Here is a 23,372-nt window from a genome sequence, read left to right on the forward strand (position 1 = left end):
CTGAAATCTAAACTTTGGCATGTACGACAACAACTGTAGCAGCCACAAATAATATGCAAAATGCATTTTAGCAAAACTTTCTGTCCACTACTTAATTTGGCAATGTCATTAAGTAAATTATATAATAAGATGGGGATAACTTTTTCCCCTCTAAATGGTTCTTGAATTTGGCCATAAATCATAATACATATTGCACTCGTTGTGAATAAATTCTAGTGACATACATTGCATTCAGAAAGTATTCAGACCCGTACCCTTTTCCACATCTTGCGTTTTTTGCAAATGTATTAAAAATTAAACAGAAATACCTTATTTACTTAAGTATTCAGACCCTTTGCTATGAGACTCGAAATTGAGCTCAGGTGCATCCTGTTTCCATTGATCATCCTTGAGATGTTTCTACAACTTGATTGGAGTCCACCTGTGGTAAATTCAATTGATTGGACATGATTTGGAAAGGCACACACATCTGTCTATATAAGGTCCCACAGTTGACAGTGCATGTCAGAGCAAAACCCAAGCCATGAGGTCAAAGGAATTGTCTGTAGAGCTACGAGATAGGATTGTGTTGAGGCACAGATCTGGGGAAGGGAACCAAAACATTTCTGCAGCATTGAAGAACACAGTAGCCTCCATCATTCTTAAATGGAAGAAGTTTGGAACCACCAAGACTCTTCCTAGAGCTGGCTGCCCGGCCAAACTGAGCAATTGGAGGAGAAGGGCCTTGGTCAGGGAGGTGACCAAGAACCCGATGGTCACTCTGACAAAGCTCCAGAGTTCCGCTGTGGAGATGGGAGAACCTTCCAGAAGGATAACCATCTCTGCAGAACTCCACCAATCAAGCCTTTATGGTAGTGGCCAGACGGAAGCCACTCCTCAGTAAAAGGCACATGACAGCCCGCTTGGAGTTCGCCAAAAGGCACCTAGAGGACTCAGACCATGAGAAACAAGATTCTCTAGTCTGATGAAACCAAGATTGAACTATTTGGCCTGAATGCCAAGCGTTATGTCTGGAGGAAACCTGGCACCATCCCTACGGTGAAGCATGGTGGTGGCAGCATCATGCTGTGGGGATGTTTTTCAGCAGCAGGAACTGGGAGACTAGTCAGGATCGAGGGAAAGAATAACGGAGCGAAGTACAGAAAGATACTCGACAAAAACCAGCTCCAGAGCGTTCAGGACCTCAGACTGGGGTGAAGGTTCACTTTCCAACAGGACAACAACCCTAAGCATACAGCCAAGACAACGCAGGAGTGGCTTCGGGACAAGTCTCTGAATGTCCTTGATTGTCCCAGCCAGAGCCCGTACTTCAACCTGACCGAACATCTCTGGAGAGGACTGAAAACAGCTATACAGCGACGCTCCCCATCCAACCTGACAAAGCTTGAAATTATCTGCAGAGAAGAATGGGAAAAACTCCCCAAACACAGGTGTGCCAAGCTTGTAGTGTCATACCCAAGAAGAATTGAGGCTGTAATCACTGGCAAAGGTGCTTCAACAAAGTACTAAGTAAAGGGTCTGAATACTTATGTAAATGTAATATTTCAGTTTCTTATTTTTAATACATTTGCAAAAAAAAAATAATAATACGTTTTTGCTTTGTCATTATGGGGTATTGTGTGTAGATGGATTAAATTGTTGTTTCATCAATGTTAGAATAAGGTAAAATGTGGAAAAAGTCAAGGGGTCTGAATACTTTTCGAATGCACCCTGTCTTGCATACATGATTTGGCAGAAGTATTACTAAACAAATACTTAAGAATAAATGCAAGAATAAATGCTGCAAGAAATTTAAAGTATAAACAATATATTGAAAACTTTTGGCTAATTTATGGCTATATAAGCTTCACCTTGCAAAATGAATATGATACTTTAATATTAAGCAATAAGGCCAGAGGTGTGGTGTATGGTCAATATACCACATACCCAAGGTGCCTTAATACTATTATAAACTTGTTACCAACATAATTAGAACAGTAAACAAGTAATTTTGCATCATACCCGTGGTATATTTAAGCAATAAGGCCCGATGGGGTGTGCTATATGGCCAATATACCACGGCTAAGTTCTGTTCTTATGCACGACGCAACGAGGAGTGCCTGGACACAGACCTTAGCCGTGGTATATTGGCGAGATACCACAAACCCCCGAGGTGCCTTATTGCTATTATAAACTGGCTACCAACGTAATTAGAACAGTAAAAATACATGTTTTGTCATACCCGTGGTATACGGTCTGATATACCACGGCTGTCACCCAATCAGCATTCAGGGCTCGAACCACACAGTTTATAATGTCTAATATACCACGCCTTTCATCCAATCAGCATCCAAACTACCTGCTTCATAATGAATAATAGACCTACATTTGTTTAGGCAATTAAAAAAAGAATACATTCCCCCGATGGAATCTTTTAAGACCTATAAAAGCCACAAAAGAAATATCAATCACCACAGCAGTATATACCTGTACAAAAAAAACACATTAACAAACCATATAATCTCTTGTGACGATGTGTGGCATAGCACCTTGGTTATTTGTGAACTTTCACTTTATCAAGACTTATCACCTTGCAATATGCTGTTATGGCACAATCTCATATAAATGTCATTTGAACCAAACATTTACTACTTTTAAAATAAACCGTAAATGTATAGAAATCAAAGACTTGTTTGAAAGAGAAATAATTTGCATTGTTACAAAAAACATATACTTGAGCTATTAACCTATGGCATTTTCCAAAAAATGGTGTTGACTGCAGATTTTAAAAGCCCCACTAAATGATAATGGCCATTTCTAACAGAGTTGATAGCAGTGATCAGCACATGCTCTAAATAAGTGCTATATGTTACACATACTTAAATTCAACACTCATACAAACTGATTGTTTTCACTAAGTCAGGTTTGCTGTCTTGCCTTTTAAGACCAACTTTGCCTCCTGAGCTTGACATAAATGTGTGCTCAACAGATTCTACTAGCTAGGTTTCCATTTTCTAAAGTGATGCTGATCAGGCCATTTTAGCAGCAGGGCCATTGCACACTTGTATGGCCAATCACATTATAGCCCAGATCACCCCTCCCCCCGGGATGGCTTTTGGAATAAAGTGAAGTAAAGCCCTGGCTCTCATCAGTCAAATATCAGGATAGAACTCTGTGTTCACATCCATGCTGTGCAGAACATACTTTTGTTCATTAGCCGACATTCTATTCAGCATTTCGGCTGAGAGTGAATAGCTGTTGCCAGACTTCTCCTCAAACCAGCTGTCCAATGGTCGCTTGCCATCGAAGTTTGCTATTGGCGGCCCGTTGACTGCAAGGGTCAGTAGGTCATTCATCTGGTCCAGCGTCAGCCTTGAGCGGTTGTTCTTGCGCACTTTCTGCAGGGACCCCCGGCCCTTGTCACAGCAGGTGGTGGAAGTGGGCAAGACCCTGACAACTTGGAGTATGCGGTTAAGCAGAGGGAAGCGCTGCTTGTGCCTGGAGATTTGACTGACCACCTCCTTGAAGCCATTCATGCTGTAGTAGTCGGCTTTGAGGTCCCTCCACTCCACCAGCAGGCTGCCCCGAGCGTCAGTTCTGTCCCGCGACGTCTCTCGGACAGCCGAGGGGATCGCTTCAAGGTGGTCAAAAATTAGCAGGATCTCTTCCTCCCCGAAGGCTCGTAGGTCATCCCTGTTGCGTGGCCAGGTGGTGAGGTCAAGCACACGGCACGCCTTGACCACCGTGCGGCTGTGCATGTCGAGTCGCTGGGACAAGATTCCCTGGCTCTTCTGGCAGATCTTTTCGCGGATGGATTGGAACTTGGATTCGGCGACGCGCAAGTTATTCAGGTCTACGCCGTTGAAGCTTTCGCGGAAGTTCTCCTCAAACTCCTGCAGATACTCCCCAGGGCAGTCCACCAGCTGACCGATCTCATGGATGGCCTCTTCGATCTTGGCGTCTACCTGAGACACCAGCAGGTAGTCCCCCTGAAAGATGAAGGCCAGGCGCGAAAGAACAGCGATGACATCCAAGAGAAAGTATATTAGCTTGACAGACTGATAATCCATGAGGAATTGAAGCAGGGTCAATGCGATGGCAGCTGCATCTGCCCTCTGCGTTTGGCCGCTGATATCCTTGAGGTGCGCCACCACCTCCAGGTAATCTTTGATAAGGGCATTCAGGACGTTTGGCTCTCCTATAATCCAGCTGACGGCTCGTATATCTCCCAGGAACTCTGTCTCCTCAGACAGCGTGGGGGCGGTAGACCTGAGCTCAGCCATCATGCGAGGGGAGTACCGGTAGAAGCTCAGCAGCTGCTTCAGGTTGTTTTCAAGGTCCTCCAGGCAGGACAGCTCCTTCCCACTGATGGCATCCAGCACCTCCAGGTGAGGACGATGGATCATGACCGGCAAGCAGAGGATCCAGGGGAGCTTCTTCCGTACCGCAATGTACAGATTTGCTCTCAAACTGGAGGAGATGTTGGAGCCATCGACCCCCAGACCGGCCACCAGCATGTCCTGAAGCTTCAGACCAAGCACAGCAAAGGCCCGATCAATGGCCTGGAGGTAGCCATCCACACTGCCAACGCTTAGCCTCTGTAGAGAGAGGAACTCTGTGGCAGGGGGTCCTTCGCTGGTGGTGAACTGCACATAGACGGCAACGGTGTCTGACAGCAAGTCATCGTTTTGCCCGTCCATGATGACACTGAGGAAGGGCGACAGGCGTATCCTCTCCGCCAGGTCTTCCTTAAGCGCCCTGGCGATATGGTGGATGAGGATCTGGCAGTCACCTTCGTTCATATACTGGTCAACCACCTTGAGCTCGCACTTCTTGAGCAACTCAGCCAGCGCTCGCAGGTCTGAGAAGGGTCGCCCCTCCAGTGCCAGGTGGTAAGCAGCATTGAACAGCAGCATCATGTTACGACACATCTCCTCTGTCTTCTCCGGGTGCATCCGAAGCTTGTATAGCTGCAGGCACTTTTTGTGCAGGTTGCTTTGGCTGTGCAGCTTGATAGTGTGGATCTTGAACTGCTTGGAGCCGATGATGAAGGCGGAGGTGCGTGAGGACTGGACGGTGTACTGGCGGCAGACATGACACCACATCTCATTGAGGGTTGGCGAGTAGCGCAGGAACCAGAACTTCTTGAGCCATTCCTGCTTGAAGCGGCGTATCCGTCGGCCAGGCCCAGCCAACAGCTTGGAGGAGTCATCAGCAGCCACCATGAGGTCAGCAGTGATGGACTCATCTGCAGAGTCCACATCCTGATCATCCTCATCAAGCACCACGGGAATAGGGGTCATGGCCTCAGCTGCTGAAAAGAATAGGATATAACATTAATATCATCAAAAGACAACCTCAGCAATGCTATCTCTACTGTATCTGTAATGTCTTTTCATTCGCCACCTAAGGAAAAGAATGAAGCTTTTCATCCTATTAAGGGAATTTGATCAGATTAATATTATACCAAATCCACAGAATATCAAACACTTCCAAAATGTGTCTAGAAAGGAATAATTTGTTTTAAAACTATAAAATACCAATGATGCATGGTAATACTAACCACGGAAATGAACACATCAGTTTTTAATTAATTTAATGTGATTTTAATTTGAGACAAAGTAAAAAGACAAAACGTGCAAACAGATTTTTATTTGAAATCCAATGGAATATACAAAAAACAAACATTCACCACCGCAAAATCAAAAGCAGGAAATCACTCACATATTTCACACACTTAGTTTCTCATAAACCCTGTTGTGTGGTAATTCAATGTTAATTGAACTATTTGGGTTTTTTATCCAGTTTTAGTCTAACCAAAATAATAAAACATGCTTTTCTACTGATGATGAAGATTGTCATATGGGGAAGTCAAATCTTAATTGAAGGTGAATATTAAATGTGAAGAAAATGTCACATCTGAAATTCTGTGCTACAAAGCAGAGGAATAATCTCACCAAATAACCCTTGACACACTGCTCGGTTTCTCTCTGTGACCTACCTTGGAGCTCATCTATTGGTGCCAGCTCAGGGTGGGGTGGTACCTCCACCTGGTCTCCTCCCCTCAGACGAATCACCTCTGCCTCCAGCTCCCGAATCCTCCTCTTCAGCTTCACACAGTTGGGGCAGAACGAGGTAGAAGGCTCCTCATGAATCTGACCAGGGTCGTCTTCAGAATCCTCCATCTTCAGACACCGAACATTAAAGCCCCCCTCCAGGTGCTCTGATGGGTGGAGAACCAGACCAGCCACTTTGCATTCCTCCTGGGCCAGATAGGACTCCCCACTCTGGGAAGTGAGCGTGACGCGCTGAGCTCTGGTCCGCCTCATGGAGAAGGTGCTGTTCAGAGGGTTTTCCTGGCTCTTGGAGGCCTCCAGAGAGGCTTCCAGGACATCTTTAAAGATGAGGTCGATCTTTTTCTTCTTGGCCTGTGGTTGGCCGTCCCCCTCCTCGCTGGTGTGCTTGCTGAGGCTGCATCTGCCATGCAGAGCTGACCTGAGCACAGGTCCTTTGGTCTCCTCCTGGGCCTCGGATTTCCCAACAGTCAACAGGCCTGGAACACAACAGTGCAGAGTTAGCTGTGTAGAAGTACACCGGTGTATAATATTGCCATCTACTAGTACTATGACCATGGATGTGATAACATACAAAATACCAAGCAGAATGAAAAGAAAAGTAACCTCAGACAAAGACAATGACTAATTCTCTATCCTATAAATAAACGTAACAGCATAAGAAAACGAGAACCTACTTTGCTTACCTGCAGAACCTATGCAGGTAAACGATCCGGAACGTTTTTCCTCTTGGAGAGTATTGTTGCTGGTTAAAAATGGCAACGGTTTAAACAACAGAATGGAAGTTTCAGCCCTATAGAGATTGTTTTGAAATGCCGAAGGTCAAAGGAGATATGAATAAAATGTCAACTGAAATGATCCCGATGACGTCGCTTTTCATTTTATCAGACATACACCATATGATTTTGCCACGTTTTTGCCTTCCCAGGCAAATTTCCATAATCTGATTAAAATACTAAGACCATAGGCTTGGATCTGGATGTAGGATGTAGCTACTCATGTAGCATAAGTGGGTCAACGGTGCACCAACTGGCTAGAGTAGACCTAATCCCCAATGCCAGATTATCAGAGACCTGTTTTGTCAAATAGCAGACGCTTTTCCCAATGGAAATAGTGTTGACTCATTGGTGATTTTTTTTTTTACCTGCTCTAATCCATTCTTTTAAAATACAGGTTGTTGGAGTACAGACGGAAACCAGTGGTGATTGTTCACATATTGTCATGGATGTAGGGCACACCCCCTCAATTTGAGCCCTGGATGTAAGAGTCTAGCATGCTGACCAAACCAGCCACATAGTGCGCGCGAGCGTTGCAAAATAAAAGAACACATACATGTTGTTCAATCATTTCATCCAAGCTGCTCTCGCGCGTCAACAGGTGTCTGCGTAGCTAGGCGCTAAAATAGAACTTGGTTCTATTTTAGACGCTTGACCGCGCTGCAAGTCCTGTCTCTCCCATCTACTCTTTGGTTGTCTACGAGCATATAGGTCTTTCTATAAAAACGGGTACAAGTGCGCATTTCTTGTAGAGGACAACTGTTTGGAGCTATTACAAAGTCATTAATAATAAACCTATGTTTAAACCCTTTCTCATGCTTGGAGTCTTCACAGATTTGGTAGAAATCATGTGACATAAAACACTACCTTTCTTTCCTTACATTTATGATATTGCTGTTTGTCATTATATCATATACTAAGCATTTAACAATTGAATTACACACTGAATTTGATCCTGTAAAATTCCTGGATATTGCTGTCGGACTCTTTTGTATGGCGATCTTGGAAATGCACTGTAACCTCGTAACAGTTTTCAATGGCACACATATCCAAAATAATGTATGGATTGCAAAATCAAATGCTTCTAACAGAAAGAGTAACTTTAACAAGATGAATCAAACCAAAATGTATACTGTCATTAATGGGGTTCTTCAATAATTAAGCATAATAGTAGTTGGGTGAGCATTTGATGTTGTTGGGTGAGCTGTTTAGTTATGTGGGGAAATTATCGTGCAACAGCTAATTCAGGAAAGGATTTCCTGAATGACAGTCAAGTGATAAAGAACTGGTGTAAAACGGCACACAATTGAACAGCCAAAGTACGAAAATTATTTCATTTCTCAATTTCTGATTATGATTTAGTGTGTAATGACTTATTAATGAACTGTGATTCCTGTAAATGGTTAGCTGACTGATACACTACATGACCAAATGTATGTGGACACCTGCTCGGCACACATTCCAAAATCATGGCCATTAATATGGAGTTGGTCCCCCCTTTGCTACTATAACAGCCTCCACTCTTCTGGGAAGGCTATCCACTAGATGTTGGAACATTGCTGTGGGGACTTGCTTCCATTCAGCCTCAAGAGCATTAGTGAGGTCGGGCAGTGATGTTGGGCGATTAGGCCTGGCTTGCAGTCGGCGTTCCAATTCATCCCAAAGGTGTTTGATGGGGTTGAGGTCAGGGCTCTGTGCAGGTAAGTCAAGTTCATCCACACCGATCTCTACAAACCATTTCTGTATGGACCTCGCTTTGTGCACGGGGGCATTGTCATGCTGAAACAGGAAAGAGCCTTCCCCAAACTGCTGCCACAAAGTTGGAAGCACAGAATCGTCTAGTGTCATTGTATGCTGTAGCGTTAAGCTGACCCTTCACTGTAACTAAGGGGCCTAGCCCGAACTATGAAAAACAGCCCCAGACAATTATTCCTCCTCCACCAAACTTTACAGTTGGCACTATGCATTCGGGCAGGAGGCGTTCTGCTGGCATCCGCCAAACCCAGATTGTCCGTCTGCCAGATGCTGAAGCGTGATTCATCACTCCAGAGAACGCATTTCTACTGCTCCAGAGTCTAATGGCGGCGAGCTTTACACCACTCCAGCTGACGCTTGGCATTGCGCATGGTGATCTTAGGCTTGTGTTCGGCTGCTCGGACATGGAAACCCATTTCATGAAGCTCCCGACGAACAGTTCTTGTGCTGACATTGCTTCCAGAGGCAGTTTGGAACTTGGTATTGAGTGTTGCAAAAGAGGACAGATGCTTTTTACGAGCTTCAGCACTCGGCGGTCCCGTTCTGTGAGCTTCTGTGGCCTACCACTTCGCAGCTGAGCCGTTGTGGCGCCTAGACGTTTCCACTTCACAATAACACCACTTAAGAAATTTGGTTTGGCACCTAAAACCCTCAAAAACTTTTACAGATGCATAATTGAGAGCATCCTGTCGGGCTGTATCACCGCCTGGTACGGAAAATGCACCGCCTGCAACCGCAGGGCTCTCTAGAGGGTGGTGTGGTCTGCCCAATGCATCACCAGGGGCAAACTACCTGCCCTCCGGGACACCTACAGCACCCAATATCACAGGAAGGCCAAAAAGATCATCAAGGACAATAACCACCCGAGCCACAGCCTGTTCACCCGGCTATCTTCCAGAAGGCGAGGTCAGTACAGGTGCATCAAAGATGGGACCGAGAGACTGAAAAACAGCTTCTATCTCAAAGCCATCAGAATGTCAAATAGCCATCACTAGCACATTGGAGGCTGCTGCCTATATACATAGACTTTAAATCACTGGCCACTTTAATAAATGGAACACTAGTCACTTTAATAATGTTTACATATTTTGCATTCCTCATCTCATATACAGTTGAAGTCGGAAGTTTGCATACACCTTAGCCAAATACATTTAAACTTAGTTTTTCACAATTCCTGACATTTAATCATTGTAAAAATTCCCTGTTTTACAGTCACCACTCTATTTTAAGAATGTGAAATGTCAGAATAATAGCAGAGAGAATGATTTATTTCAGCTTTTATTTCTTTCATCACATTCCCAGTGGGTCAAAAGTTTACATACACTCAATTAGTATTTGGTAGCATTGCCTTTAAATTGTTTTAACTTGGGTCAAACGTTTCGGGTAGCCTTCCACAAGCTTCCCACAATAAGTTGGCTTAATTTTGGCCCACTCCTCCTGACAGAGCTGGTGTAACTGAGTCAGGTTTGTAGACCTCCTTTTTCAGTAATGCCCACAAATTTTCTATAGTGTTGAGGTCAGGGCTTTGTGATGGCCGCTCCAATACCTTGACTTTGTTGTCCTTAAGCCATTTTGCTTTGGAAGTATGCATTGTTCATTTGGAAGACACATTTGCGACCAAGCTTTAACTTCCTGACTGATGTCTTGAGATGTTGCTTCAATATATCCACATAATTGTCCTTCCTCATGATGCCATCTATTTTGTGAAGTTCACCAGTCCCTCCTGTAGCAAAGCACCCCCACAACATGATGCTGTCACCCCCGTGCTTCACGGTTGGGATGGTGTTCTTCAGCTTGCAAGCATCCCCCTTTTTCCTCCAAACATAACAATGGTCATTATGGCCAAACAGTTCTATTTATGTTTCATCAAACCAAAGGATATTTCTCCAAAAAGTACGATCTTTGTCCCCATGTGCAGTTGCAAACCGTAGTCTGGCTTTTTTATGGCGGTTTTGGAGCAGTGGCTTCTTCCTTGCTGAGCGGCCTTTCAGGTTATGTCAATATAGGGGACGTTTTACTGTCGATATAGAAACTTTTGTACCCGTTTCCTCCAGCATCTTCACAAGGTCCTTTGCTGTTGTTCTGGGATTGATTAGCACTTTTCGCACCAAAGTACGTTCATCTCTAGGAGACAGAACGCGTCTTCTTCCTGAGCGGTATGACGGCTGCGTGGTCCCATGGTGCTTATACTTGCGTACTATTGTTTGTACAGATGAATGTGGTAGGTCTTGGCTGATTTCTTTTGATTTTCCCATGATGTCAAGCAAAGAGGCACTAAGTTTGAAGGTACACCTCCAATTGACTCAAATTATGTAAATTAGCCTATCAGAAGCTTTTAAAGCCATGACATCGTTGTTTAAAGGCACAGTCAACTTCTGACCCACTGGAATTGTGATACAGTAAGTGAAATAGTCTGTCTGTAAACAATCTTTGGAAAAATTACTTGTGTCATGCACAAAGTAGATGTCCTAACCGACTTGCCAAAACTATAGTTTGTTAACAAGAAATTTGTGGAGTGGTTGAAAAACTAGTTTTAATAACTCCAACCTAAGTGTATGTAAACTTCCGACTTGAACTGTATACTGTATTGTATTCTATTCTACAGTATCTTAGTCTATGCCGCTCTGACATTGCTCGTCCATATATTTATATATTCTTAATTCCATTCCCTTACTTAGATATGTGTGTATTGTTGTGAAATTGTTAGATATTACTTGTTTGATACTACTGCACTGTTGGAGCTACAAACACAAGCATTTCGCTACACCCGCAATAACAACTGCTAAACACGTGTATGTGACCAATACAATTTGATTTGATTTGACTTACAGTCGACCAGGGCAGCTCTAGCAGGGTAGAAATTTGATGAACTGACTTGTTGGAAAGGTGGCCTCCTAGGATGGTGCTATGCTGAAAGTCACTGAGCTCTTCATTAAGGCCATTCTACTGCCAATGTTTGTCTATGGAGATTGCAGGGCTGTATGCTCGATTTTACACACCGGTCAGCAACGGGTGTGGTTGAAATAGACGAATCGACTAATTTGAAGGGGGGTCCACATACTTTTTCATATATGTAGTGTATATGACTAGCTTCCGAACCATTGATAATCTTATTCAATGATGCAATACAGCAAAAACAACAGTATCTATTGCTAGACTAGAGATTAGAGGTCGACCGATTATGATTTTTCAACGCCGATACTGATCATTGGAGGACCAAAAAAAGCCGATACCGATTAATCGGCCGATTTTTATAATAATGACAATTACAACAATACTGAATGAACAATGAACACTTATTTTAACTTAATATAATACATTTAGTCTCAAAAAAATTATGAAACACGTTCAATTTGGATTAAATAATGCAAAAACAGTGTTGGAGAAGAAAGTAAAAGTGCAATATGTGCCATGTAAAAAAGCTAACGTTTAAGTTCCTTGCTCAGAACATGAGAACATATGAAAGCTGGTGGTTCCTTTTAACACGAGTCTTCAATATTCCCAGCTAAGATGTTTTAGGTTGTAGTTATTATAGGAATTATAGGACTATTTCTCTCTATACCATTTGTATTTCATATACCTTTGACTATTGGATGTTCTTATAGGCACTATAGTATTGCCAGCCTAATCTCGGGAGTTGATAGGCTTGAAGTCATAAACAGCGCTGTGTCTCAAGCATTGCTAAGAGCTGCTGGCAAAAGCAGGAAAGTGTTTGAATGAATGCTTACAAGCCTGCTGCTGCCTACCACCGCTCAGTCAGACTGCTCTATCAAATATCAGATCATAGACTTAATTATAATAAACACACAGAAATACAAGCCGTATGTCATTAATATGGTCAAATCCGAAAACAAAAAGTTTATTCGTTCAGTGAAATATGGAACAGTTCTGTATTTTATTGAACGGGTGGCAACCCTAAGTCTAAATATTGCTGTTACATTGCACAACCTTCAATGTTATGTCATAATTATGTAAAATTCTGGCAAATTAATTAGGGTCTTTGTTAGGAAGAAATGGTCTTCACACAGTTTGCAACGAGCCAGGCGGCCCAAACTGCTGCATATACACTGACTCTGCTTGCACTGAACGTAAGAGAAGTGACACAATTTCCCTAGTTAATATTGCCTGCTAACATTTTTTTTTTAGAAGTAGGCTGTGATTCCATGATAAATTAACAGGCACCGGATTGATTATATGCAATCTAGGACAAGCTAGTTAAACTAGTAATATGGTCAACCATGTGTAGTTAACTAGTGATTATGTTAAGATTGATTGTTTTTTATTAAGATAAGTTTAATGCTAGCTAGCAATTTACCTTGGCTCCTTGCTGCACTCGCGTAACAGGTAGTCAGCCTGCCACGCAGTCTCCTCGTGGATGGCAATGTAATCGGCATCCAAAAATGCAGATTACCGATTGTTATGAAAACTTGAAATCAGCCCTAATTAAATCGGCCATGTCGATTAATCGGTCGACTGCTACTAGAGATATGCCCCTGGCTATAGTTAGTCTAAATAGCTGGACTGAAACAAAGGTGTGAATAGTAGACATGTAAATATATCCTTTCACTGTTTACATCAGGTCTTCAACTACCCAGAACTGTCTGATCAGCCTGATAGGGTGCCAAGGGTGTGTCCAGTTTACACCTGTGCAAATCCATGTGTGTATAGCAATGGAATGAAACATCCAACCAATGCAGTAGGTCCACCAGAGGGTTGTGGGGTCCTGCCAGAAGCAATCCCCTACCCCTAGACCCTTGTGGAGATCTGGACAGGTGTAAGCAATACAGCCAAAATTCCACCAACCCTTTCAGAGGGTAAGGAGGAGCTCTCACTATGTTACCACCCATCAAGCCCTCTCAGATCTTCACAAGTGTCTAGACTATGGACAGTAGGGGCCTACCACTTCTAGACAGGATATGGGTATTATGGCAGCGCAGTCAGTCAGCCTGGCACTGTCTAAAAATGTTGAAGGGACAGTGCAGTTAAAAAAAACTTGATGTAGGTTTTTTTTTAAATGATATTTCCACACACACACACACACGCTAAGCGATAAGGCCAGGATGATATCAGTATCTCAATATTTTTTTCCATGGCAAAAATGAAAACACGAAGCAGACCAAACACAGCAGGTTTTTAAAGGACCAAAGTATGTAAAATAGTGTGCTATAGCTTGGAAAATAAATGTGTGACTGAATGACAACATGTTTCCAACATTAAGGCTGTTTTCCTAAAGAAGTTAAATCCACTAAGTATTTTGTTTCCTTGCCACGATGCTAACGAGTATCGCGAAACTGGTATAGTCCTGGCCCTACTATGAGGTTGAAATAACCCTCTGAGATTGTGAAAATTATGATAATGCTCTTTTTGTGTAAGAGCTGTTTGAAAAAAATGCCTGGAATTTCAGCCTGTTCAGGTGGGATGGAACTTTTGGCCCACATCATGACATCACAATGTGAACTAATTATAATAGACCAATGACTGTTCATCTGGGTAAGGGGATGGGCTATGTATGTAAAAATCTTCACATTTGTTTCCTAACGCCTATACGATCAGACTGGGCATTTCAAGAGCAGAAGGAAGCTCAGGAAAATAAATGATAAAAAAATACTTAAGTTATTTTCATTAAATAAACAGTGATTTATTAGACATACAGTGATTATTAAATAAAATGACAAAGACTTAATGGGGGCTTTAATAGCAGTCAAATACTTGCTTCCACTGTCCTTGGGTGAATCTCAATTGAGATTCTCCTCTTTGTTTCCCCCATTCCCCACCTTCCTCTCAAAGCACATTGTGGGAGAAGAGTGAAGGTTCCTCCCCTCAGGCTACAATGCACTTTCAAGGAAAGGCAAGGAGTGGAAGAAACAAGGCCAGAGGAAGCAAGAATTTGATGGCTAGTTTTCAGACACAGACTCACACACATAATGCCTGAAGAGTTTACTAATTATAGCAATTTAATTATTGGTTATTTCTATTGTCTATAATGGGTTTTGCCAACAAAATATGTTTTATTATATTATATCAATTATTATAACATAGAAATGCTGTTGTTTATCTTTTTCATTCTTCAGGAATGTTTAGCATGGTTATAAATGATAGAGACGTTGACTAAAGCACAAAAAGAACTGGCAACAAGGCATGACGAAGAAACACGCGGTGTCCATGTTTCTTGGGACATTTTGAATGACATGTAGATGTTTTGTTGTTGCTACGTAGATTTATGGTCTCATTGTGCCCACCTAGACGTTTATTCCTGTAACTACACCTGTGAAGCTGCAAGAAAATCATATTTAAAATGTATATCTAATCATTTTGAAATGTTGACCCTGATGTCACACATTGGCCCCTTCATTAATAGAAAGACCATAATACACACGTTGGTGATAGAAAGTTGGTGGTGGTAATGCACCTTTGTTGCCAACCGCCATATAAAATCCACAGAAGAAGCCAGATGAACGAGAAGAGATTAATCAAAGAAAACTAACTAGGTTTCCCCTTTTTATCTGTGGATTAATTGTCAGAGTAGAGAACACACAATTTTGTGTGAGTCAAAATGGGCCACAATTCAACAAAAGATTGTTAAAAAAGGACCATTTGAATTTCAGGTAAAATAACAGCCCGATGTTCATCTCCCAGGACAAATTAGCAAGCAACAGCAAGCTAGCTAAATTTCCATTAATGTTTCATGTGTGTTTTGACCTGTCCCCAAATGTACAGTTGGTTCAGGTATTTTAACCTGCGTGTCATGAAAGAGTCTGGTGGGGATAGACAAAGTCAACATGCATACGATGGCGCATGCAGATGCACACGGAGACGGTTTGGTCAGCATGAAGGAGTCAATCGCACCATCGCGTGGTGAAGTTATATCATCCCAGGATGCTCAAGGAGCATGGATAATAACTGTCCTTCATTTGAGCTTTGAATTAAATTGAGTTTATTCAAGGAAATTTGTGACAAACATTTCATGTTTTGTAGTTTAAGAAAACCTTATTCAATGGCTTATGAATTTAGCATCGGATTAAATCATTGTACTGACCGAGACAGGTTTTGCGTCCATCCAAGATTCAAAAAGAAATGAAAAAGTACAAAAATATTGTGCAGTGTTGTTTGAATTCGAAATCTCCCCCGATCCACACTGGCCGTCATAATCGCTCCAAAAGAAGTCAATGGAACACAAATAACACTAGTTTTACTACTGACGGATATTTCTTTCAAAGTCAGTCATTTTGAGCAGCAATATGAGAAGCAAATTGAAATACATTTCAGGGGGACGTCTCACCTGTGTCCAGGTTGTGGCCAATACTGTCCTGCGAGACACTGTGTAGCCGCCTCATGTAGTCATCGCTGTACCACACACGGAGCTTCTCTCCTGCCGACAACTGCCGACACACACGGAAATATATATGTTCTCCATGCTGGAAGGCTGTCATGTTCCTCTCATTCTCATCCGACGAATTACGTATATACCTGGTGGCAACAAAAACCCATAAATATCATTTAGTTGCATAAGGCATTGATACAACATAGGTTGCAGCATACAACATGTTTTAAGCAATGTACATACAGTCAACCAATTCAATTATACCGGATTTTTACAACCCTCATATATGCTGTCCTCTCACGTTCCTTGAATACTCATCACGGATGTCAAAGTGTCACAGCTGATTAAGTTCCTCTGTTTCTGTTCAACTCTAATCTCAAAACTGAGAGGTTTATGTATGATCAACATGTAAATTATACCTCATCCAGTTGGCTTTAGTTTCATCACTGCCATCAATGGATTTGTATGTGTTGTTCTCATCAACGATCTAAGAGAGTAAGGATGAAATGGTGTGGTCGATGCTTTAGAAGAGATGAGAGCTCAAGGATGAGATACATTCTCTGGAGAAAGATAAGATCCCAGACATGTTTAAGCCTTAATCACACTGAAGGATGTGGCTACAAATGTCTAACATGCAAAGTTGGGTTAGGACCACTGATAACATTTTAATAATGACTTTCATGAATAAACTTTAATGAAATGAATAAGCTATTATAAATGCTTAAAAACATTGACAAATAATAAAATATTTATTTATTAATAGTTAATTAAAATGCTTATTTTGTGAAAGTTACTGGATGACTTCCAGGAAAAGTCCCTGCACCACATGCTGCACCTAAGAGAGTGGGGATGTTGCTCGACTCACCATCCAAGAGAAAAACCCTGAGGAATAGTCCTTAGATACCAACTCCCCCTGATACGGGCCAAAGAGTGCCCCCTTGGGGATGCCCGCATCTATGCAGCACACATCCACCTCCTCCTCCTCCCGGACGAGCTCTATTCCCGAGGGCACTGTGAGGGAAGCCCGGTTGGGCACCCCCAGTGCCACTGGTGTGTCTGGCACAAAGACCGGAGGACCATGGTTTGGGCATTCCTCCAAGAAATACTCTTTGCACTCCTCACAGACTGAAAAAAAAGTGGACATTGGGTAAATCCATTTGAATTAAATCACTTTTTGACAGCATTCCTTTTATTTGAAAGAACACACAGAATCAGAACTGGGAACAAAAAGGATCTACCCTGTTCTGGAACAGAACCGTTATTGTAAAAGCATGGGATGTGATTAATAACGCTCTTTTACATTCCGGTTTCCCAGTCCCACAAAAAAAACACAAAGCGCTTATGCAAACCCCCCCTCTGTCAATCAGAAACATTTTCCGGTGTCTAACTGCCAGCTGAAAATCTTTGTCTCCCAGTCCCTGCTGCTTGGCATTCCGGCCAAATAGTTCAATCTTGGTTTCATCAGACTAGAGAATCTTGTTTCCCATGGTCTGAGTCCTCTAGGTGCCTTTTGGCGAACTCCAAGCGGGCTGTCATGTGCCTTCTACTGAGGAGTGCCTTCCGTCTGGCCAGTCTACCATAAAGGCCTGATTGGTAAAGTGCTGCAGAGATGGTTGTCCTTCTGGAAGGATCTCCCATCCCCACACAGGAACTCTGGAGCTCTGTCAGAGTGATCATCGGGTTCTTGGTCACCTCCCTGACCAAGCCTTCTCCTCCTATTGCTCAGTTTGGCCGGGCAGCCAGCTCTAGGAAGAGTCTTGGTGGTTCGAAACTTTTTCCATTTAAGAATGATGGACACCACTGTGTTCTTGGGGACATTCAATGCTGCAGAAATGTTTTGGTACCCTTCCCCAGATCTGTGCCTCGACACAATCCTGTCTCATAGCTCTACAGACAATTCCTTCGACCTCATGGCTTGGGTTTTGCTCTGGCATGCACTGTCAACTGTGGGACCTTATATAGACAGATGTGTGTGCCTTTCCAAATAATTTCCAATTAACTGAATTTGCCACAGGTGGACTCCAATCAAGTTGTATAAACATCTCAAGGATGATCAATGGAAACAGGATACACCTGAGCTCAATTTCGAGTCTCATAGCAAAGGGTCTGAATACTTATGTAAATACGTTTTTTATTTTTTATTTATTAATACATTTGCAAAGATTTCTAAAAACCTGTTTTCTCTTTGTCATTATGGGGTATTGTGTGTAGATTGATGAGGAAAAAAATGTCATTTAATCCATTTTAGAATAAGGCTGTAATGTAACAAAATGTGGAAAAAGTCAAGGGGTAGGAACACTTTCCAAATGCGCGCGCACACACACACACACACACACACACACACACACACACACACACACACACACACACACACACACACACACACACACACACACACACACACACACACACACACACACGTTCAAAAGTTAGAAATGTCCTTGTTTTTGAAAGAAAAGCAAATGTTTTGTCCATTAAATTTGGGGTTACTTAGAATTTTTTGGGGTCCATTAAAATAACATCACATTGATCAGAAATACAGTGTAGACATTGTTAACGTTGTAAATGACTATTGTAGCTGGAAACAGCTGATTCTTTATGGAATATCTACATAGGCGTACAGAGGCCCATTATCAGCAACCATCACTCTGGCGTTCCAATGGCACTAAAATGGATTAAACGAATTAGCTAATCCAAGTTTATAATTTAAAAGGCTAATTGATCATTAGAAAAACATTTTGCAATTATGTTATCACAGCTGAAAACTGTGTGCTGATTAAAGAAGCAATAAAACTGGCCTTCTTTAGACTAGTTGAGTATCTGGAGCATCAGTATTTGTGGGTTCGATTACAAGCTCAAAATGGCCAGAAACAAATAACTTTATTCTGAAACTCGTCAGTCTATTCTTGTTCTGAGAAATTAAGGCTATTCCATGCGAGAAATTGCCAAGAAACTGAAGATCTCATACAACGCTGTTTACTACTCCCTTCACAGAACAGCGCAAACTGGCTCTAACCAGAATAGAAAGAGGAGTGGGAGGCCCCGGTGCACAACTGAGCAAGAGGACAAGTACATTAGAGTGTCTAGTTTGAAAAACAGACGCCTCACAAGTCCTCAACTGACAGCTTCACTAAATAGTACCCGCAAAACACCAGTCTCAACGTCAACAGTGAAGAGGCAACTCCGGGATGCTGGCCTTCTAGGCAGAGTTGCAAAGAAAAAGCCCTATCTCAGATTGGCCAATAAAAATAAAAGATTAAGATGGGCAAAAGAACACAGACACTGGACAGAGGAACTCTGCCTAGAAGGCCAGCATCCCGGAGTCGCCTCTTCACTGTTGACGTTGAGACTGGTGTTTTGCGGGTACTATTTAATGAGGCTGCCAGAAAACTCAGCCTAAATAAATAGAAAATGGTGCATTGATCCTGAGTGTGAGGAGATTCCTTTTAATTTCAGTGTTACTTTTTATCTCCTGCACTTTCGGGTGTGCGACAGATTCTCTCAAAATTCGAGCATTTGAAAGTTGATATTTCGATTGATATCTTTTAAAAGTTTACAATCTCAAGCGTTTATCTTTTCCAGTGATGAAGACATGGATGTCTCATGATATGGTGGGGTATGCAAAATGTGTCAACTTTGAGCACCTTTATCTCTTGAAGGTTTTGGCATTCAGGTCCAAAAAGTCACTTTCTGTGAACTTCTACGATGGGCAAAAAATGATGGGCATTCAAATCAAAATGGATGCTGTCAAAAAGTGATTGAATTCAAATGGCTTTACCTCATTACAATTATTACCCTATGGATCCGTTTTTGATGTGAGTAAACATCAATGTTCAGCGTGAGAATTGTTGGAAAAATATGATGACACTTACACCAGAAGTCTACTTTTTGGTGGCTCTCACTGGCACCGTGCTCGTGATCAACCTTGAGTTTCTTGCTTGGTTCCTCGGACTCACACTCGTCTTTGATTAGGCTGTGGTAAGACACATACAGTACATTATTATTTAATGATACACTACATGGGGTTGAAAAGCTTCTCTTCAACATTGCATGCAAAGAACAATGCAACACTGCATAACTGAATACTAGTCAACTTGGTTGCTGCCTAATCCCAAAACCTTTATGAGAAACATGACAAGAAATTGCTGTTTATGTCTGCATGTCAACGGCGCATATTGGGTCATGATTGCAATGTGTCCCAATATCTTTTCCAACTGTCCCGTTATCTGGTTTGAATGACCATTCTAGAATGCCCTAGCCAATCAGAAATTAGTACTCAACAATGCTGTGGTATAAGGGCAGTATAATGTACAGTTAACTCTGTTGATGCTGATGTGAATGTACACTGAAAAAATATAAACGCAACATGTAAAGTGTTGGTCCCATGTTTCATGAGCTGAAATAAAAGATCCCAGAGATTTTCCAAAAGCACAAAAAGCTTATTTCTCTCAAATTGTGCACACATTTGTTTACATCCCTGTTAGTGAGCGTTTATCCTTTGCCAAGATAATCCATCCACCTGACAGGTGTGGCATATGAAGAAGCTGATTAAACAGCATGATCATTACACCTTGTGCTGGGGACAATAAAAGGCCACTCTAAAATGTGCAGTTGTGTCACACAACACATTGCCCTCAAGTTGAGGGAGTGGGCAATTGGCGTGCTGACTGCAGTAATGTCCACCAGAGCTGTTGCCAGAGAATTTATTGTTCATTTCTCTACCATAAGCCACCTCCCAACATCATTTTAGAGAATTTGGCAGTACGTCCAACCAGCCATACAACCGCAGACCACGTGTATGGCGTCGTGTGGGCGAGCGGATTGCTGATGTCAACGTTGTGAACAGAGTGCCCCATTGTGGCGGTGGGTTATGGTATGGGCAGGCATAAGCTACGGACAACGAACACAATTGCATTTTATCGATGGCAATTTGAATGCACAAAAATACCATGACAAGATCCTGAGGCCCAATGTTATTAAGGTATATGTGATCAACAGATGCATATCTGTATTCCCAGTCATGTGAAATGCATAGATTAAGGCATAATGCATTTATTTCAAATGACTGATTCCCTCATACTGTATGAACTGTAACTCAGTAAAATAAATGAAATTGTTGCATTTATATTTTTGTTCAGTATATATAAAATCAGTCAGGACAGCTTGTTTGTCTGTGAAGCTGGTGAGGAGCATCACCCTACCTGGTGCTGCTGTTGGGCCCGGCTTCTGAGGATGGCTCGGTTTGATAGGCAGACGATGCTGCCATTGTGGAGGGAAGTGGGCCCACTGAGTGCAAATTCAGTCCCACATAATTCATCTGCAAATAACACAAGGAAAAACAGTGACCTACATACAACCTCATACACCGTATACTGTCAGAGCTTACCAGCTTAGTCCAAAAAAACAAATGATTTACCTCCACTTCCTTCAGCCATTCTTATGGGCAAAATTAATAGGGTTTTGGAATAAACTCAGAAATAAGGTGATAACACAGGTTTATGAAATCTTACACGTTTTGATCTGAGATAATATCAGTCAGTTCCCGAGTGGCGGTCACTCTGTCAATATCACTCAGGCTCCCGAGTGGTGGAGCGGTCTAAGGCACTGCATCTCAGCGCAAGAGGCGTCACTACAGTCCCTGGTTCAAATCCAGGCTGTATCACAACCGGTCGTGCTTGGGAGTCCCATAGGGCGGCGCACAATTGGCCCAGCGTCGTCCAGGGTTTGTTCTTAACTTTATTTATTTAACTAGACAAGTCAGTTAACATAACCTTTATGAAGCTGTGCTTTGTGGTTGTTTTACATAAATGCTTCAAAATCCACAAAAAGTGACGTTAGCTGATGAAGATGATCTCATAGAACAAGCCTCACATAGCAAATTAGCAATAACCCAAAAAAAATGTGTTGACCAAATTCGATACTTATTACCTCCATACAAAAATTACCCACTTGGTGGTGTCATTTTCGTGGACCGATTTTAGACAGGGAGCTCGGACTCGAAAATGTTAGAAATTTTTTATTATTTAACTAGGTAAATCAGTTAAGAACAAATTCTTATTTACAATGACGGCCTGGGAACAGTGGGTTAACTGTCTAAATCTCTGATTTAAGACTTCAGAGCGTTTAAGACACTAGGAACTCGGGGAAAAAACGAGGTCCGACAAGGTAAAATCGTTTTGAATGGTCATTCAACTCGGAATTCCAAGTCGGGAACTTGGGCCTCTTTCCAGAATTCCGACTTTCCAATCATGGGAACTCGGAAATTTCCGAGTTCCCAGTTAGTTGTTTTGAACGCGAAATATACCCTCTCGCTTCACCTCTTCCGCTCTGACTCAATGCAATAGGGGAAACTGTAATTAACATCCAGTCTTTGAAATGTATACATTTAAAAAATGAGTACAGTTTCTCATAATGCAAGATGCATTCAAAGGCAAAAACCATTACAGACCAAGCAAATATGTTTACATTGTAAACATATAATGCAAAGTTTGTATTCTGAGAACAACGCAACCCGGGATATCTGGACATCAAACGTTCGAAGTGACCGCAAGAAACCCATATCCGCCCCACACGGTTGTTGGTAATGCACCTTCCGGCACAAATCCCCACAAAATATTTCGGCAGCGAAATCTAATTGGTCGGTAAGACTGCCGCTCTCAGTAGGCTCGAGTTTAGTGAGTAGAGAGACACGGAACATAAACGGGCTACAATGATACTAAAAAAAAATGTTTAAAAACTTACACCTATCGCCAAAGTTTGCTGTTCCTACACAATAACAAGGAAAAGCACAGCAACATGTATGCTATGTGACAGACTCCAGCTGTGTCTTGCACTGCGCTATTCCCAGATATTTCCTCGGTTCCTGTCTGCAGGCAATTGGCAATTTGCCTAACGCTTTCGGAAGCCATTTTTCATTGGCCACATTGGCTAGTAAGACACTCACCTTCTACAGAATCTGCAGTGCTTCGGACGGTCTGCGATGAACACGTTATCCCCGACCCCAACTCAAGCCTCTGTAATCCTCGCCGTTGACGGACCGCCACTCTTTGATTTCACTAGTCCAGGGCAATGCAGTGTTTATTAGAAATAATTGCTACGAGTCAACCGCTTCGACCACCATCTTTTTATTACAGGAAATGACATGGAAAACGGAAGAAAGCTACTTGAATTCAGAGATGAAAGGCGCAGTACAAAAATATGTATCGCTGGTGAAAAATTACTCACCTTTTGTGTAACGCGCATTGCTGGAGCTGCTGTCTGGGCGTGAGAGAAACAACCTTGAGGCGGAATGCTCAGCAACTAAACTGTAGAATTGTTCCAAGCTAAAAGTAAATCAAGTTTTACAGGGTACATGGAGAAACTGACCTAAATTTTTATGTCCTCAAATAGACTGGTTTCGGCACTATGGTTTGAAATAATTGGAAAATGTACACAATCAAACCAGACCAACAGATAATGGACAATCAC

At 42.3% G+C, this 23,372-nt stretch overlaps 1 protein-coding gene across 4 annotated transcripts; it reads right to left on the minus strand.

Annotated features, from left to right (window-relative positions):
- Positions 1–1,467: 1,467 nt before the first annotated feature.
- Positions 1,468–23,059, minus strand: prdm11 (PR domain containing 11). Of its 4 annotated transcripts, none has more exons than XM_014123992.2 (8): positions 22,849–23,059; positions 21,107–21,222; positions 19,778–19,878; positions 16,771–17,030; positions 16,325–16,392; positions 15,864–16,051; positions 5,981–6,532; positions 1,468–5,290 (listed from the first exon to the last, which is right to left on the minus strand). In XM_014123992.2, the coding sequence occupies exons 2-8, from the start codon at positions 21,220–21,222 to the stop codon at positions 3,132–3,134; spliced, it is 3,444 nt and encodes a 1,147-aa protein (XP_013979467.1). In that variant the 5' UTR covers positions 22,849–23,059; the 3' UTR covers positions 1,468–3,131. The 4 variants fall into 4 exon arrangements, with proteins under 4 accessions (XP_013979467.1, XP_013979466.1, XP_013979469.1 ...); XM_014123991.2 differs by having other exon boundaries at positions 1,468–5,293; XM_014123994.2 differs by lacking the exon at positions 5,981–6,532.
- Positions 23,060–23,372: the final 313 nt, after the last annotated feature.

Source organism: Salmo salar, chromosome ssa10, assembly GCF_905237065.1.
Source record: "Salmo salar chromosome ssa10, Ssal_v3.1, whole genome shotgun sequence".
Lineage (NCBI taxonomy): Eukaryota > Metazoa > Chordata > Actinopteri > Salmoniformes > Salmonidae > Salmo > Salmo salar.

What these genes read in the sequence shown, in the direction of transcription:
- prdm11 (XM_014123991.2), bottom strand. Translation starts at nt 21,222, where the DNA reads ATGAATTATGTGGGACTGAATTTGCACTCAGTGGGCCCACTTCCCTCC. An exon ending in TGGCCACAACCTGGACACAG is followed by an intron (nt 6,533 to 15,863) that starts GTGAGACGTCCC and finishes GTTGTGTTCCAG; the next exon opens with GCCTGTTGACTGTTGGGAAA. An exon ending in ACCAATAGATGAGCTCCAAG is followed by an intron (nt 5,294 to 5,980) that starts GTAGGTCACAGA and finishes TATTCTTTTCAG; the next exon opens with CAGCTGAGGCCATGACCCCT.